This window comes from Argentina silus (genome assembly GCF_951799395.1).
Source record: "Argentina silus genome assembly, chromosome: X".
Taxonomy (NCBI): Eukaryota; Metazoa; Chordata; class Actinopteri; order Argentiniformes; family Argentinidae; genus Argentina; species Argentina silus.
The window spans coordinates 25,087,451-25,103,909 of NC_139653.1; the positions used below are offsets into that span (position 1 = coordinate 25,087,451).

The window sequence follows — 16,459 nt, forward strand, 5'->3', positions numbered from 1 at the left end:
CTAATATAGGGTCCACCCAAATATGAGCAATATGATAATAGTTGCTACTTGCCCTCTAGTAGACAAGGTGGAATTCTATTTAGATAGCAATCCCGAATATGCATATTTTGCTTATTCCAAAAAAGATTTGGGTCAGGGCAGGCATTCTACATTTTGTGGTGTTCAGAGCCAAGCTGACAAAAGCTGTATTCGGCTCTCAGATGACAGTGTTTGCCATGGTAGTCTTAATTACCACCCTGTTACCACATCATTAACTCTTCATGGGTTCTGACCTTGTTCACATTGGCTCGCTACCAAACACAAAACATTGTGACAGCCAAATCTCCCAGCATGCTTTGCAGTAGTGTTACATCGTTAGCCATCCCAGTAGTCTCTTCGGCATTGGGTGTCTCAGGAGACTCTGGTGCTGCATCTAACATATGTCTCACTCTCTCTCGCTCTGTCTCTCTAACCCCCCCCCCCCCCCCTCTTTCTTCTCTCAGCCAATAAGAAGAAGGAGCGTCCTGAGATCTCTCTTCCGTCAGATTTTGAGCACACCATCCACGTTGGCTTTGATGCTGTCACCGGAGAATTTACTGTGAGTTGGTGTGTGTGTGTGTCACCTTAAACGACTTGCTAAAAGAGCCATACTAAATGATTGCATTAAGAGCCCTTCTTAGCTGATTTAGTTAAGGAGCCACCCTGGATTCCTTGTGGACAAGAAGATAATGGTAACCATGTTATTCCACAAATGTGTGTGTGTGTGTGTGTGGGGGGGGGGGTTGGCTGGGTGTGTTTGTGTGTGTGCGTTTGTATGTGGGTGTCTGGATCTGGGTCTGCGCATGCGTAGAAAATGGCTAACAGTAGTGTTGAGGGCTATATAACTAAACTGCAGCACACTCTTTCCACTTACCCTCATCAAGACCTCATCTATTTCTCTGTGCAAGAATAACTCAGACACTCCTCTCACTATTCTTTCTCTCTCTTTCCACCCCTTTCCTCTCAAATTAAAACAAGCTTTATTGGCATGCAAGGAGCAATCTTACATTGACAAAGAACTGCTCGGTCGCTCTCGCTCTCTCTCTCGCTCTCTCTCTCGCTCTCTCTCTCTCTCTCTCTCTCTCGCTCTCTCTCTCGCTCTCTCTCTCTCTCTCTCTCTCTCTCGCTCTCTCTCTCTCTCTCTCTCTCTCTCTCTCTCTCGCTCTCTCTCTCTCGTCATAATGTGAGACACACTCTGCTGCTCTGCTACAGGCACTCCATCACAGACACACCAGAATATTCATTCTTTATGTTCATAAACACAATCTTACTGGAGTCAACATAACCCACATGACCTTCAGTCAGTGACAATGGGATAGAGATGTGACCTAGTCAAAATACTCAACATTTCTCCCTCAACTTCCCCTTATCTGTGTGTGTGGACTGTGTGTTTCACTTGTCTATGCAGTTCATCTGTATGTTTGTTTAATATGAAAGATTGGTCATGGTTGTGTCTTTGTGTGAGTTGTGTCTGCTGTTTTATGTTTTAATGTGTGTGTGTGTGTGTGTGTGTGTGTGTGTAGGGAATGCCAGAGCAATGGGCCCGGTTGCTGCAGACCTCCAACATCACTAAACTAGAACAGAAGAAGAATCCTCAGGCTGTCCTCGACGTTCTCAAGTTCTACGACTCCAAAGAGACTGGGAACAGCCAGAAATACATGAGTTTTACAGGTGCACACACACTCACACACACACACACACACACACACTCACACTCACACACACACACACACACACACACACACACACACACACACACACACACACTCACACACACACACACACACACACACACACACACACACACACACACTCACTCACCGTACACAGCCTGTACTCATCCTTCTCTCACTGTTATTCTTCACAGATAAGAGTTCAGACAATTACAACTCATCCAACACAGCAGTAAGTTTCTCTCTGTTATGATCATATTTCTGCTACATGTATTGTGCATGTGAGAGAGAAAGGAGGAGTGAGAGAGAAAGGGAGGCTGAAAGAGATGGTGAAAGACAGGGGGAAGGAAAGAGAAGAACAGACAGACAAATCAAAGCAAAACAAGAGAGAGAAAATGAGAGAGGATCAATGTTGAACCGAGTGAGTTGAGAGTGATGGAGAGACTTACTTGAGAAGGAGGTGATAAAAGAGTAAGTACATAAGACAGGATGGAGGAAAAGAAAGGAGAGAAACAAGGAGAGGAAAGGAGGTTCTGCCACTCTGCCTAAATCTCAGAGCTTCAAGGAGGCATCAAGAAATAACTAATAGACTCCGCAGTCGGCCAGCCCAAGCGGATGATGGTTGTTCACAGAGTGACAAATGAATACATATCACACAAAATAATATCTCCAATTTAAAATATGAAAAGAAATGCAGATTCCTCTGATTCCTCTGATTCCTCTGACACATGTGGTCAGTGGCGATGTCCACACCTACCTCTCCTAGGCCCAGCCCATTGACATCTTCCGCCCTGGGTCCTGGCCTCAACTGCCCACTTCCCCAGATGGGGAGTGTGAAATGTAATAATGTACTGTCTCAACTGCACTCTATAGCCATCCAGCCTATTCCTAACACTATCTAATAGTTGGTAGTGTTATGCAGAAATACAGTATTAGGTGTAAGAGCTGGGGGTTGTTATGTGACTGTGCCAAAGCGAATTTTAGAGAGAAGAGAAGGAGAAATAGGGTTATATAGAGAAAAGGGGATTGGGTAATAGATAGGATATGGAGTAAATAGATGAAGAGAGGAGAGGAAAGAAAGAGAGAGGTGTTGAGGAGAAGAGGATAGCAGCCATGGAGAGACAGTATGTGCCAGGCCTGAGCAGTGCCAACTGCCAGTCCTCAAGATGCACTCATCCCTTCCTCTCCTCCTTACTCCCTCTCACTATCTCTGCACTGTGAATCAGCATATTTTCCTCCTTCCGTCCGCTCCCTCTATCCACAGCTTGGCTGTATTCCTGCTGTCACACACTGGCGCTCACAGAGAGAGAGGGAGAGAGTGAGAGGAAGTGGGAGAGGGAGAGGGAGAGGGTAAGATGGAGAAGGGGAGGGGGGGGTCAGGGCAAGAGGAAGAAGGAGAGAGAAAGGGAGAGAGATGGTGAGCTTTAGAGAGTGAGGGAGAGAGAGATTGAAGGAAGGAGGGCGGAAAGGGGAGACTCAATGACAAGTGCTGTTGCGAGAGGATAGCAAGCAGACAGAAACAGGAAGATGAAGTGACCTTACAGGAAGTGAGGGGTCTAGTTTGGCTGTGGGGCCAGGTGATGATGTCATTTGGCCGTTCTTGTAAATCCCAATCCCTGAACGTTGCAGAACTCCAAGGCTGTGTCGGAAACGCCCGCCATAGCAACTGTATCTGAGGACGAAGATGAAGATGAGGCCGTGCCCCCTCCTGTGGTTGCCCCCCGACCAGAACACACCAAATCAGTAAGATCACACACACACACACACACACACACACACACACACACACACACACACACACACACACACACACACACACATTAACAAGATCTGATAATCTGCAGGGTGCAGCTCATTCCCCTTGATGTGGAGCTGGAGAGGCTCCTGAGTGATTAAATATCTTTCTCAGACGTTCTCTGAGTCGGGTTCAAAGGGGAAAGGAGGAGGGAGGGGGAAGAAAGGGTGCTGTGAAGGGGAGAAAGGGTGATGGGTGGAAATGGGTGAGGCAAAGGGCTTGTTAACTTATGTACTACCTGTAATGAATATTCTTTTGAAATGTGAGACACAGACACACACACACACGGATCTCCTAATTCTTCAGTTTAGTTTCCAGAAAAAGCTATTACAGTATCTGTTCCCACTGTCATTATGACTGAGGCAACTACGCATTCTGTGGTTGAACACACCTAGCTGTAAACAGTTTCCTCTTTGTGAAGAATCTCAAACACACACACACACACACAACGCAACACAAGTGGCTATAAAAGTTCTATTTCTGTGTTTATAATATTATCATTTATTTTATTTTCCTGTCCAGACTGGAAACAACAACATAAAACCTGTGTATTTGCTAAAAGACAAGAATTTTGTTTTACCTCTCTCACAAGCACACACTCACTTTCTCTCTCACTGACACACACACACACACACACACACACACACACACACACACACACACACACACACACACACACACACACACAATAAACCTTTTCCACCCATGGCTTCAAACATTATACTCTAAACGAGTTAAGCCTTCTCCTTGCGTTCCTCCACACTAATGAGTAATGAGTGTTCTGGTGCCTCTGTGGTTTTGTTTGATGGTCACAGGCGCGACAGGGGTTTTCATTTGGACACAACATTCAAAGAGCTTCTCTGTTCTCTCTCTGTTGTCATTTTAAAGTGGAGGTCAGGAGGGGTATAACTAACAACAGGAGGGTGATGAACACACACACCACAAGTTCACTCACACACATTCTCACATTTCTTCATGCGCACACACACACACACACACACACACACACACACACACACACACGCACACACATAAATCTCCTATAGAAAAGTTCTAGAACCCTGATTGGCTGAGCAGAGGGCACTGTGATTGGCCCTCTATCTGGGCAGAATGTCTCGTTTTTTTCCCTTCCTTTTCTTTCTTTTTCACCTAAGTCTGCTGAAGTGGCGTCTCAGACAGACAGAGCTATGGAGTGGCTGCTGCTATGGCGCCTCTGTTGCCACGGTGATTTAGCAGCTCAGTGCACCTGACTTGAGCTCTCAGCACCTCAACACACCACACACAGACACAGACATACACACAGAAACACACACACACACACACACACACACACACACACATAGTTAAGCATCGAGATTCATAGGATCCATTCATTTCAATGATCACACAGATTCATTCATAGGTTGCCATCATAGAAACAGAAACACTGCCTCCTATATTGATCCTCCTCTTTCTGTCTCTCTCTCTTGCACCACTCAGATATATACTCGTTCTGTGATAGAGCCGCTCCCTCCTCCCCCTACCAAAGACGCAGCGACATCACCGATCTCACCCCCGCCTGCAGAGGGCGCCACCCCCGGCCCCAACCCTACCGCCGGCCCCTCCCTGCCCCGCCCTGCTGACAAACAACGCAAAAAGAAGATGTCTGATGAGGAGATCCTGGAGAAACTACGTAAGTATACTGTGTGGGCCTTTTCATCCATACATACTCACATACTGTAACATACACTTACATCACCCCTTCAACCCAATGTGCTTCCTAACAATCACTCCAACCCTCCACTCAGTGAATGAAGGAAGTTGTAGAGTCAGTCTTTCAAATAGTCTTTCAAATAATCATACATGTTTGAGGTCAATACCCATTATATCTACAGCAGGGGAGGCTGGTGGAGGACGAAATTGGAGGACGGACTCATTGTAATGCATGGAACATGTGTTTGATAGCATTCCTCATCCCTCCCTTCAACCTCCACCAGCCTCCAGTGATCGACAGTATTTAAACATGACATTCCTTTAGATAGACTGAGGGCTATATTTTAACGGCGCAAAAAACTGTCTTAGCTCAAATGCAGGCGGTGGCGCTAGGGGGTGTGTCTGAAATATTATTGCTATTTTCAAGGCCATAATTTTTCAGCGCAGCTGATGTCACTTGACCTGCTCATTCATGAACACGCCTCTATTAACACTGCTCCACCTGAGCAGAGACGAAACATCGCCCCAGCGCTGTGGTAATTGGTCATTTCACGTGTTACTGCCAATACAAATTGCCAATATGACTGTTTGGACCTTCATCCATTTTGCGCCGACTTAAAATAGAGCCCATAGAGCGAGTGGTATGGTGTGTATTTAGTGTAGTTGAGGTGTCTTTTGTTTATTGTATTGGTTATTCAGCCTTTTATGTTAAAAATCTAGCTTCCATTATTAAAAACAGTATTTCTAAACACCCCATGCTCCAGACGTACTCAGGTCTCCATCTACTGGTAAGAAGGGGATACTGTCTAACAGACCTGCTATCCGATGTCCCTGCCCCCTGATCAACCCTTGCGTCTGATTGGTCCTCCTCTCTCTCATCTGTCCAATCTCCTGTGGTTACCGAGTGACTTAGTGAAACTGATCTTACAGTGTCTCTCACTTCTTCTACTGTGTACTCAGATTACAGAGAGCAATATCTTCTTACTGTCCTCTCTGTCTATCTGTTTGTCTTTCTATCTCCCCCTCCTTTCTCTCTCTCTTTTTCATGCAGTTCTTCTGTGGACTCAGGAGTTCTGTCTCTCTCTGTCCTCGTCACTACACCCCTTCCACTTCTCTCTCTCTCTCTCTCTCTCTCTCTCTCTCTCTCTGTATCTCTTTCTCTCTCTCTCTCTCTCTCTCTCTCTCTCTCAGATTCTCTTGTCTTTCTCTCAGCATGCAGCTGACCTGGTGTCAGACTGTGGTCTAACTATGGTCCAACAATGTGTTCTGTGTCATCCGTCTGACTATACTCTGTGGTCCTACTGTTGCCCTGACATTGGTCTGCCTTTACCTTCACTGAAATTAATGCCACAGTCCTACTCCTACCCCCGGTCTCTCCTCTATTTACTGTATCTATTTATATTGATCACTTTATCTCAAGTCTGTTTTTCTGGTCCTCTCTCTCACTTGCTCTCTTTATTTTCGATTAACTCTCTCTCTCTCCCTCCGTTCTCTCCCCTACACAGGGAGTATAGTGAGCGTGGGAGACCCCAAGAAAAAATATACACGCTTTGAGAAGATTGGACAGGGGTGAGTCTCTACATTCCTCTCACGCACAAAACCATACACTCCCTTGTAAGTAGATTGATTCTCTTTATGTCACTCTCATTCTCTCCCTCTTGTTCTCTCATTCTGTTATCAGGGCTTCTGGAACAGTGTACACAGCCATAGACATTGCAACTGGACAAGAGGTAAGTTGTACTGATCTTGTGTAAGTAGGACCCCTATGTAATACTCTACAGATGTGTGACCTTCAGTTTAATCTCAATCACACTAATCTTGGGGAGCTCATCTCTGCAGCTAATCTCTCATTTCACACATTCCTGCTCTATAATGACACTATCAAGTCTTTAAATGTGATAAGATTTAAACATCCCTCTCTCCCTCCTTTCCTCCCTCCCTCTGTACCTCTCTCAGGTGGCTATAAAGCAGATGAACCTGCAGCAGCAGCCTAAGAAGGAACTCATCATCAATGAGATTCTGGTCATGAGGGAAAACAAGAACCCCAACATCGTCAACTACCTTGACAGGTCAGATAGCTGCGTCCATCTCCTCACTAACTCAGCCTCTCTACCAGGCTTGGAACAGAACAGCAGTGTTTGTGTCTGTTACCATTGTGTCTGGGAATCACCATTGTCTGGTATCCATAGTTGCCTGCCTGGCTAAGGGACAATGATGGAACACATGCATGAATGGTTCTGGTCCCTTCTCTCCATGGTAACCTGCTTTGCTTGGTCAATAATGTGAGGTTGTGTGTGTGGTTGTTTTGTTGCCGTAGCTACCTGGTGGGTGACGAGCTGTGGGTGGTAATGGAGTACCTGGCGGGAGGGTCGCTGACTGACGTTGTCACAGAAACCTGTATGGACGAAGCACAGATTGCTGCAGTGTGTCGGGAGGTGAGTATGGGCGCTGTGTGTCTGTGTGTGTATGTGCACCTTTTCCAGAGTGTGATTTTAAATGTTTTATCATTCTCCCTCTCTCTCTATCTCTCTCTCTCTCCCTCTCTACTCCCTCCCCCCTCTCTTGCTCTCTCTCTTTCTCTCTCTCCAGTGTTTACAGGCGTTAGAGTTCCTCCACTCTAGCCAGGTGATCCATCGTGACATCAAGAGTGACAACATCCTGCTGGGCATGGACGGTTCTGTCAAACTCAGTCAGTTGATTTAGTTTCCTACCACTGTACCAAGTTTACATAAAATCTGGTTTTACAGAGCACACATTACATAGTCTTAGGTAGTAATAACAATGATAGTGAATCTGTAATATGTCCATCTGACCAGTAGAGGGGGCTCAGACACTGCTTTAGATATGCCAATTGAACGCACACTCCCTCATTCCACTCTGTGCTGCAAGACTAGTCTTTAATGCAGGACATTCATTTTGGCTTCACAGGGACTTAGACTGTCTCTATGTCTCTGTCTTTATTTCCTTTTCTTACTCCTTATCCCCTTCTTGCGTAACCCTTCCCTCCTTTTCCCCTCCTGCAGCTGATTTTGGGTTCTGTGCCCAGATCACCCCTGAACAGAGTAAGCGCAGCACCATGGTGGGCACACCCTACTGGATGGCACCAGAGGTGGTGACCCGGAAGGCCTACGGGCCCAAGGTAGACATCTGGTCTCTGGGCATCATGGCTATAGAGATGGTGGAGGGAGAACCACCATACCTCAACGAGAACCCACTCAGGGTGAGTGTGTTACTGAGTGACTGAGTGACTGAGTGACTGAGTGACTGAATAAATGAGTGCATAACGCACGCTTCTCTGTGTCCCTAGGCGCTGTATCTCATAGCAACTAACGGAACCCCAGAACTCCAGAACCCAGAGAAACTGTCTGCAATATTCAGAGATTTTCTGAACCGCTGCCTGGAGATGGATGTGGAAAAGAGGGGATCAGCTAAAGAACTGCTACAGGTAAAGAAAGAGAAGAGGAAGGAAGAGACAGACAGAGAGAGAGAAAGATTGGTGTGTGTGTGTGTGTGTGTGTGTGTGTGTGTGAGAGAAAAGGCTCATGCATTTCTTCTCCTCCTCTTTTTCTATGGGCTCTCTCCTCATGATTCCTCAGTCTGTAAGAAGAGAGCATGAGACTGAGAGTTCTTTGTGACTGAGAGACTGGTATCTAGGGAATAGTCCACAGACCCAGTGTGTACAGACAGACAGACACAGACAGACAGACAGACAGACATTAGAGTTTTATAACTCTAGTATGACAGGGCTGCAGAGAGAGAGAGAAACAGATATACAGACAGACAGACATGTGTTCTGTAGGGCTTTAGTGGGCAGCCTCTCAAGTTATTGATTTTGCAGGCCAGTAAAAGAGGTGTGTGTGTGTGTGTGTGTGTGTGTGTGTGTGTGTGTGTGTGTGTGTGTGTGTGTGTGTGTGTGTGTGTGTGTGTGTGTGTGTGTGTGTGTGTGTGTGTGTGTGTGTGTGTGTGTGTGTGTTGCAGGACAGAGATGGGCACAGGAGGATAGCTAAACTTCTGTTGTTCTTGTACCAAATGTACCTTTTTTCATTGTGTAATGCTCTAAGGAGCAGTGCCATAACACAACACTACTTTTACTGCAATAACACCGTACCTCTCATCATACCTTTCTCTTTTTCTCTGTCTCTGTAGCATCAGTTTCTGAAGGTGGCCAAGCCTCTCTCCAGTCTCACGCCTCTCATCCTGGCGGCAAAAGAAGCAGCCAAGAACAACCGCTAGCCCTGCCCGAGTAGGGTCATTGTGAAAGGCGGTGAATATTGACAACATCGTTTGCCAAGTGATGCCATGGCTGGTATGAATACACTGATCTGATTGGAGGGGAGCCAGGGGCCCAAAGACTCATAGGGGTTTCTGTGAAAGAAGAATCCTTTCTGGAACACAGAAGCGGACTCTCTCTATCGTTGTGTGTGTGTGCGTGTGTGCGTGTGTGCATGTGTGCGTGAATGTGGATGTGGGTGTGTGTTAGCGGGGTTGGATTTTAGTTATGTCTCTCTTTAGATTTCTTCTTTTTATTTGTTTGTTGGTCTGATCTAGCCTGGTTGTTTTTTCATTGCTAGCGATCTACATGACTAATTAGTCTGGCTACCGTCTTTTTAAGTAGTTGGGGCAATATGTAATGAAGGGGCTGTGCTTTACCTGGCTTCACGCTGGTATATAGTACTGGCTTGCTAAAGTACCAGTGATCTGACACGCCAGGTAAGGTTTGACCAACTGTTTGCTTTTATGTGTTGAATCTGAAAGTGCATTTTAGTTTTATCTGGTGTAGTTTTTTTAAGTTTTGTTTTGGGGGGAGGGGGGCTTAAATGATGAAGAGAGATGAAGTTTGGTACTGTTGATCTGCAGTCTGAGCTGTCAGATATGAAATAACAAACACTGGTACACTTGACTCTATGGAGTGAAGCTGGTACTGTGAATGAGAAGATGTGCATGTGAAACCTTTTTTATGGAACGTTTAAAACCATGGTAATATGAATTGTGATAATGATGATATTGCTGATAATGATAATAGGACTACATGAAGGATGCTTGTGTACGAAGGTAGCAAAGAACATATCTCAATCCTATTTTCAGAAATGCGACGGTACAATATTGGCCCTATGTGGAAGACTATTACTACCCCATCCCCTCTGAAAATAATATGTACAGTTCATGTGAAAAAATAACTGCATTGAAAAAAACAACAATCAGAAAGACCCATTGCAGTCTTTATTTAGCAACATGTGTTTTGTCTTCAAAATAGAACTGAGAATACCAATGTCAAAGATCGACTTTCTGTAACTGTATGTGTTGTTTTCTGTCGTTTTTTTTACGTAGGGTTAATGTACCTTTGGCCTTAAACTGTCTCACAGGTGCAAGACTATTCCAGTCTATCATCGAGCGTAGGTTAGTCCAAATATCATGCAGTCAGAATATGTTATGAAAGTGACTGGCAAAACATTATTAATAGTCATAGTCACCTGAATAAAATACATTTTCTGAAATGTTCTTCAATTGGCATTTGTAATATCAGAAGTCATGTGTTGTCAACACGTGATGTATTCGCTTTCATAGGGCTTTAGACTGGGTTGGAATTGGTTCAGACCAGGATAAGATAATTGTATTGAATTATTCTCTCCCCTGTGTATTGGAGCCATAATTTATGCTTATAAGTCAGTTTTATCATTTGAACAATTCTGAGAACAAGACTAATAAACTGTACAAAAGCTGTTGTTGTTGCATGGAGAGTTTCTTACCTGTGTCAGTGTTCACCCAGGCTATACTGCTTCCTCAGTCTGTCTGCCAAGAAAGCCACAAGTTGTCTAAAGCTAAATTGTCATCCTCTTTCACCCCACATCCTCCTCTCCTGTCCTCACCCTACCCCTCCACCTCTCCCCTATCCAGCATTCACAAATGTGTTTCTGATAGCATGTAATCTCCAAAGCCTGACCTGATCCATACTCAGTTCCCATCTAGAGTATGCTATTGTTATACAACTGCTGATATGATCTGTAGTAAGCCCAATCTGATCCACCTGTTTAATCTTTTTATGTTTTTCATGCAACACAGACTACTTATTATGCCAATGGTTATTCATCTGAATGCATGTCAAAGTAAATAATCTGCACGGCCGATTTAAGATTATGAAAGTAAGTACTGAAAACAGATGATATCAACAGATCATTTGAAAATGAAAAAAAATAGAATCAGATAGGTAGACCCATTCATTTAAAGGTTCTGGGTTGTGATTCAGCCTCAGTTGCTCTGAGTGTCTCGTAGGAATGACACCACCGTAAAACAATGGATCTCTCTTAAGACTGCACAAATGCTGTGATGGAACACACCTGATGAACCAGAAACACCTGTCCCATCACTTATGGGTACCCAGAAATAGGGGACTATGCATAAAAAGTGTTGTAATTTCAGAATGGTGAAACCAATATGTACAGATACCATCAAATAAAATATGCTAATCTCTAAACTCATAGTAAATGTTCGATTTCAAATCCAAACTTTTGGAGTGTAGAGCCAAAAGAAGAAAAAAATGCATTGTCTGTGTCATTGTGCAATGAAAGATTTGACATGATGGTAACAAGTTAGATAAGTCCTGTCCCTCCTTTTGTTCTCTTATCATTCTCGTTGGTCCTCTTGCCCTGCTTCTCCTCTATTCTCTTTGCCTAATCATTCTATGAGTTGAAGGTTAGGGCAGCTCTGCCAAATGTGGACCAGCCTTGACCCCCTACCCCCCACTCTCCTTTGGTGTTAGGGCCATTCAGACCCCTGTTACGTCAATTATGTAAAATGTTGTTCCAACTCTATTAGTAATAATCCTCAGGGTCAGACATTTAGTGTGAAATTAGATTTGAGATTTTTCTCAAATTAAACCGTTAATTACTGTTGCCTAAACTGTCTAAGCTGTACTTTCCATGGGGTACGTCATGAGTTTTGGGAAATGGCATACATATCAGGGTTAAACCCTAATGTGTTCTGTTGTGGAAAATTCCACCCACTTCACTGCTCAGTGCTCCGTTGACATTTCACAAAGATACGCTTGTTTTGTGAGAAATTAGATTAGATTAGATTAGATTCAACTTTATTGTCATTGTGCAGAGTACAAGTACAAAGACAACGAAATGCAGTTAGCGTCTAACCAGAAGTGCAAAATAGCAGAAAGTGCAATGAACAGTATATACAGGTAGTGCAATATATGAGCAGTAAGTAGTGCAGTATAGTATAAGTAGTGCAGTGTAGCAGTATATGAGTAAGCAGTAGCATTATAAGCAGAATAAATAGGTTGCAGTATGAACAGTGTAGCAGCATATGAGCTGTATAGGTAATTCAGTCTAGCAGTATATATGTATTAACAGTAACATTAAGGTAGATAGCAGAATAAATATAAATATGGAATGCCGTATGAACAGTATAAACAGGTATGTACAGTATGTACAGATATGTGCAGTGTATTAACAGTAGTATTAAAGAAAATATAGGGATATGTGCATTATGAACAGTATAGACAGATTATGAACAGTATAGACAGATATGTACAGAAGAGCAGTGGTACAGTAATAGTGCAATTGTCCGTGTGTGTGTGTGTGGGGGGGGGGGGGTGCAGGGGTTGCAGGGGTTGGTAGGTTGTCACCTAGGTGCAGTGTTCGAGTTCAGTAGGGTGACAGCCGCAGGGAAGAAGCTACCTCTGAACCTGCTGGTTCGGGTGCGAAGAGACCTGTAGCGCCTCCCGGAGGGGAGTGGGGTGAACAGTCTATGGTTGGGGTGAGAAATGTCCTTGACGATGCTGCGTGCCTTACGCAAGCATCGTTTGCCCTGGACAGCCTCAATGGAGGGGAGTGAGGAACCGGTGATGCGTTGGGCAGTTTTCACCACCCTCTGCAGTGCTTTCCGGTCAGATGCCGAGCAGTTGCCATACCATACTGTGACACAGTTGGTAAGGATGCTCTCGATGGTGCTGCGGTAGAAGTTCACTTTTTAGAATGTTCTAAAAAGATCATTTCATTTCAAAAATCAAAATTATTTTGAGAAAAGTGTATACTAGAATATGAAAATACCAAATAACATGTCTCAAAATCAATATATACAGTGCCCTGCATAAGTAATGGTACAATTGGCTTGACAGGTGTTAATTACAGGTGTGTTCCGTCACATCATTTGTGCAGGCGTAAGAGAGCTGTCAATGTCTAGTATTGATTCTAGGCTTTGGAGTTTGCTATTGGTGTCTGTCAACATGAGGACCAAAGAGGTGTCAATGAAAGTCAAGGAAGCCATTATTAGGCTGAAAAATCAGAAAAAAAAACTATTAGAAACATAGCCAAAACCTTAGGCTTGCCAAAATCAACAGTTTGGAACATCTTTCAAAATAAAATAAAAAGCACTGGTTAGCTCAGCAATCGCAAACAGGCTGGTAGGCCAAGGAAGACTTCCACAGTGGATGACCGAAGAATGCTCACCATAATTAAGAAAAAACACAAAACAACTGTACCACAGATCAGGAACACTCCAGGAGGTAGGTGTGAATGTGTCAGAGATTACCATCCGCAGAATACATCACCAGCCGAACTTCAGATGCTTTATTGCAAGGTGCAAACCACTAGTTATCCTCAAAAAGGATAGTCAGGTTACAGTTTGCTAAAAACAAAGTACCTAAAAAGCCTGCAGAGGTCAAGATTTACAGCATACCACCTCATCTGTGAAACATGGTGCAGGGTGTATTAGGTTTGGGCATGTATAGCTGCCACTAGAACTCTAACTTGTCTTAACTGATGATTGTAACTAGTTACAGCAGCAGTAGAATGTATTCTGAAGGGTACAGAAACATCTTGTCTGCTCGAGTGCAAAATGCCTCCAAATTCATTGGATGGCGCTTCATCATACAGTAAGACAATGACCCAAAACACACTGCCATAGCAAATAGAGAGTTTTTCAGGTCCATAAAGTAGAAAGGTCTTGACTGGCCAAGTCAATCTTCAGATTTAAATCCAATTGAACATGCATTTCATTTACTGAAGATTTTAGGCAAAAAAAAACTAAAAACAAATGACAACTGAAGATGGCTGCAAATACCCGGTGTCTGGTGGGGTCAATGGGTCGCAGACTTCAGGCAGTTATTGCATGCAAATGATTGTTGACCAAATACTAAACATGAGTGCTTAATTTGGAGATTTAATAAATCTGTCCCATTACTTTTGGGTACCCTAAAATGCACTGTACTTTGGGTACCCTATGTATAAAAAGTGTTGTAATTTCTGAATGGTGAAACCAATATGTACATAAATACCATCAAATAAAAGCTGAGAATCTCTACTTTAACCTCATAGTAATTACTTACGCAGGGCACTGTATCTTACCTCTGTATTGTTTTATTTGAGAATCTTCTGCACTTACCCCAACCATTACCATCCCCTCCACTTCCCCCCTCTTCACTCCCACTCTGCCCCCTTTAACCCTCACCCTTCCCCTTCACCTAACCCCTCTCTGTCTTACAAGATGAAAATCTCTCTGTGGCTGTAATCTTACTTAAAACCCTAACCCTAAACCTTCCCACCCCCCTCACACCGTGTCAAAACAAATATGGCTCAGTAGAGCCTTGGGCAAGGGGTTGAGATTCACAAAGAGTCTCAGAGTAGGAGTGTTGACCTAGGATCAATTTTGCCTTTTGAATAAGATTATATGGACAGATGGGGACCTGATCCTAGCTCAGCATGATTTGGGCCCAGATTAGATATGCATCACACAATGTCAAATCAAATCAAATCAAATCAGATAATTGTATTTGTCACGTACAACGCATACAGCCATAACTGACATAGTGAAATGCTTTGGGATCTTGCTCCTCGCTCAAAGCCTGGACCTAATGTGATGAGTTGATTAGAGTAGTTCAGCTCAATATATATGTTTCTCCATCAGAAAGACCTGTGCTTCTTTTTAAACCTTACAGTCTTGATCCAACATCCCACTGTTAAAAGAAAACGTTGACTCAGTGTTTCTGCAGTGTTTGTCTTTTATTATATCGACCTCTCTCATGCATACAATTTTCCCTGTCCCTGCTGGTACTGTAGAGTAATGACGTTGTTCTTGCTGAGTTGGCACTGAAGGTAGAGAAGAGGAAGAGAGAGAGAGAGGAGGAGGTAGATAAAGAGAGGAGAGAGATATAGAGTTGGCGGGATGCCAGAGTGAAGCATCAGTGACAAGGACAAACAACTGCAAAAAGAGAGGGAGAGATAAGATGGAGAAAGAGGGGAAAGATAAGAAAAAATATGGGGGGGGGGGGGGAGTGATGGAAAATAGTCAAGGAAGAGGGCTGAGATAAAAAGAAGAGAGGAGGAAAGATGAATGAGAAAATAGGAGAGGGAAAAAGGGGAAGCAAAAGAGGAGGGATGGAAAATGGGATGTAATAAAAGAGAGAGAGAAAAGGGGAGATGTCATAGCCCACTGCTCGAAATGCATTCCTTGCTAGCTCTTTCCCTCCCTCTTTCTTCCCATTTACTTCTCTTTCTGTCCTTCCATTTCTCAGTCCCGTGGCTGAAGTGACAGTTAAGGTGAGGCATAGTTATACTTGTCATACCTACATGTGTTGTTGATCAATTTCTCCCTATGCTGCTTCAGTGCTATTGTATGCGGCTCTGTGGCCTCATGTGTGTGTGTGTGTGTGTGTGTGTGTGTGTGTGTGTGTGTGTGTGTGTGTGTGTGTGTGTGTGTGTGTGTGTGTGTGTGTGTGTGTGTGTGTGTGTGTGCGTATGAGTGTGTGTGTGTGAGGATAGATCTCTCTGTGTTTCCGTGCTATTATTCACTGGACTGTGTCACCCTGAAGAGAGAACGCTGTCAGATATTACATAACTCACACTACCACTACAGATGGAGTATACTGCAAAGTATGCTAACACACACACACACACACACACACACACACACACACACACACACTGTATTATACACAATGTATAACCCCCTGCTCCACAGCACATCACACAGACACACATGTAATCCAGAACCATCACTGAGGGGTTCAAATTGATGATGTAATTTGATTCCTTTTCTGCATTTCTACACTACACCTATGAACTCAAAAGTTCAGATTCTCACCCTAGTATTTATCTTTATCTCTCAACTTCCTCCAGCAGCAGAAGTAGGCAGGGAATTGAGTTCTTAATGCTTTTATGGGTGGTGAATTTTTATTAGCTGCCTGACAGTCCATTTGTCTCTTACAACTGTTCTCTCCCATATGTATTTGATTACAAGAAGTAATGTATGTCCATATAAGGAAAGACTGCTGTAT

At 43.8% G+C, this 16,459-nt stretch overlaps 1 protein-coding gene across 2 annotated transcripts in view; it reads left to right on the forward strand.

Moving 5' to 3' along the window:
* The window catches only part of pak1 (p21 protein (Cdc42/Rac)-activated kinase 1), a 22,422-nt gene extending 11,534 nt beyond the window's left edge, over window positions 1-10,888 (forward strand). For both annotated transcript variants that reach the window (XM_083696005.1, XM_083696006.1), the window contains exons 3-15: window positions 483-577; window positions 1,542-1,689; window positions 1,886-1,923; window positions 3,321-3,434; window positions 4,966-5,158; window positions 6,684-6,747; window positions 6,860-6,908; window positions 7,135-7,247; window positions 7,496-7,613; window positions 7,768-7,867; window positions 8,202-8,398; window positions 8,486-8,623; window positions 9,325-10,888. In XM_083696005.1, the coding sequence (XP_083552131.1) occupies window positions 483-577; window positions 1,542-1,689; window positions 1,886-1,923; window positions 3,321-3,434; window positions 4,966-5,158; window positions 6,684-6,747; window positions 6,860-6,908; window positions 7,135-7,247; window positions 7,496-7,613; window positions 7,768-7,867; window positions 8,202-8,398; window positions 8,486-8,623; window positions 9,325-9,411 (1,454 nt within the window). In that variant the 3' untranslated portion in view covers window positions 9,412-10,888. The remainder of the gene's footprint in view (window positions 1-482; window positions 578-1,541; window positions 1,690-1,885; window positions 1,924-3,320; window positions 3,435-4,965; window positions 5,159-6,683; window positions 6,748-6,859; window positions 6,909-7,134; window positions 7,248-7,495; window positions 7,614-7,767; window positions 7,868-8,201; window positions 8,399-8,485; window positions 8,624-9,324) is intronic.
* The last annotated feature ends 5,571 nt before the right edge of the window (window positions 10,889-16,459 follow it).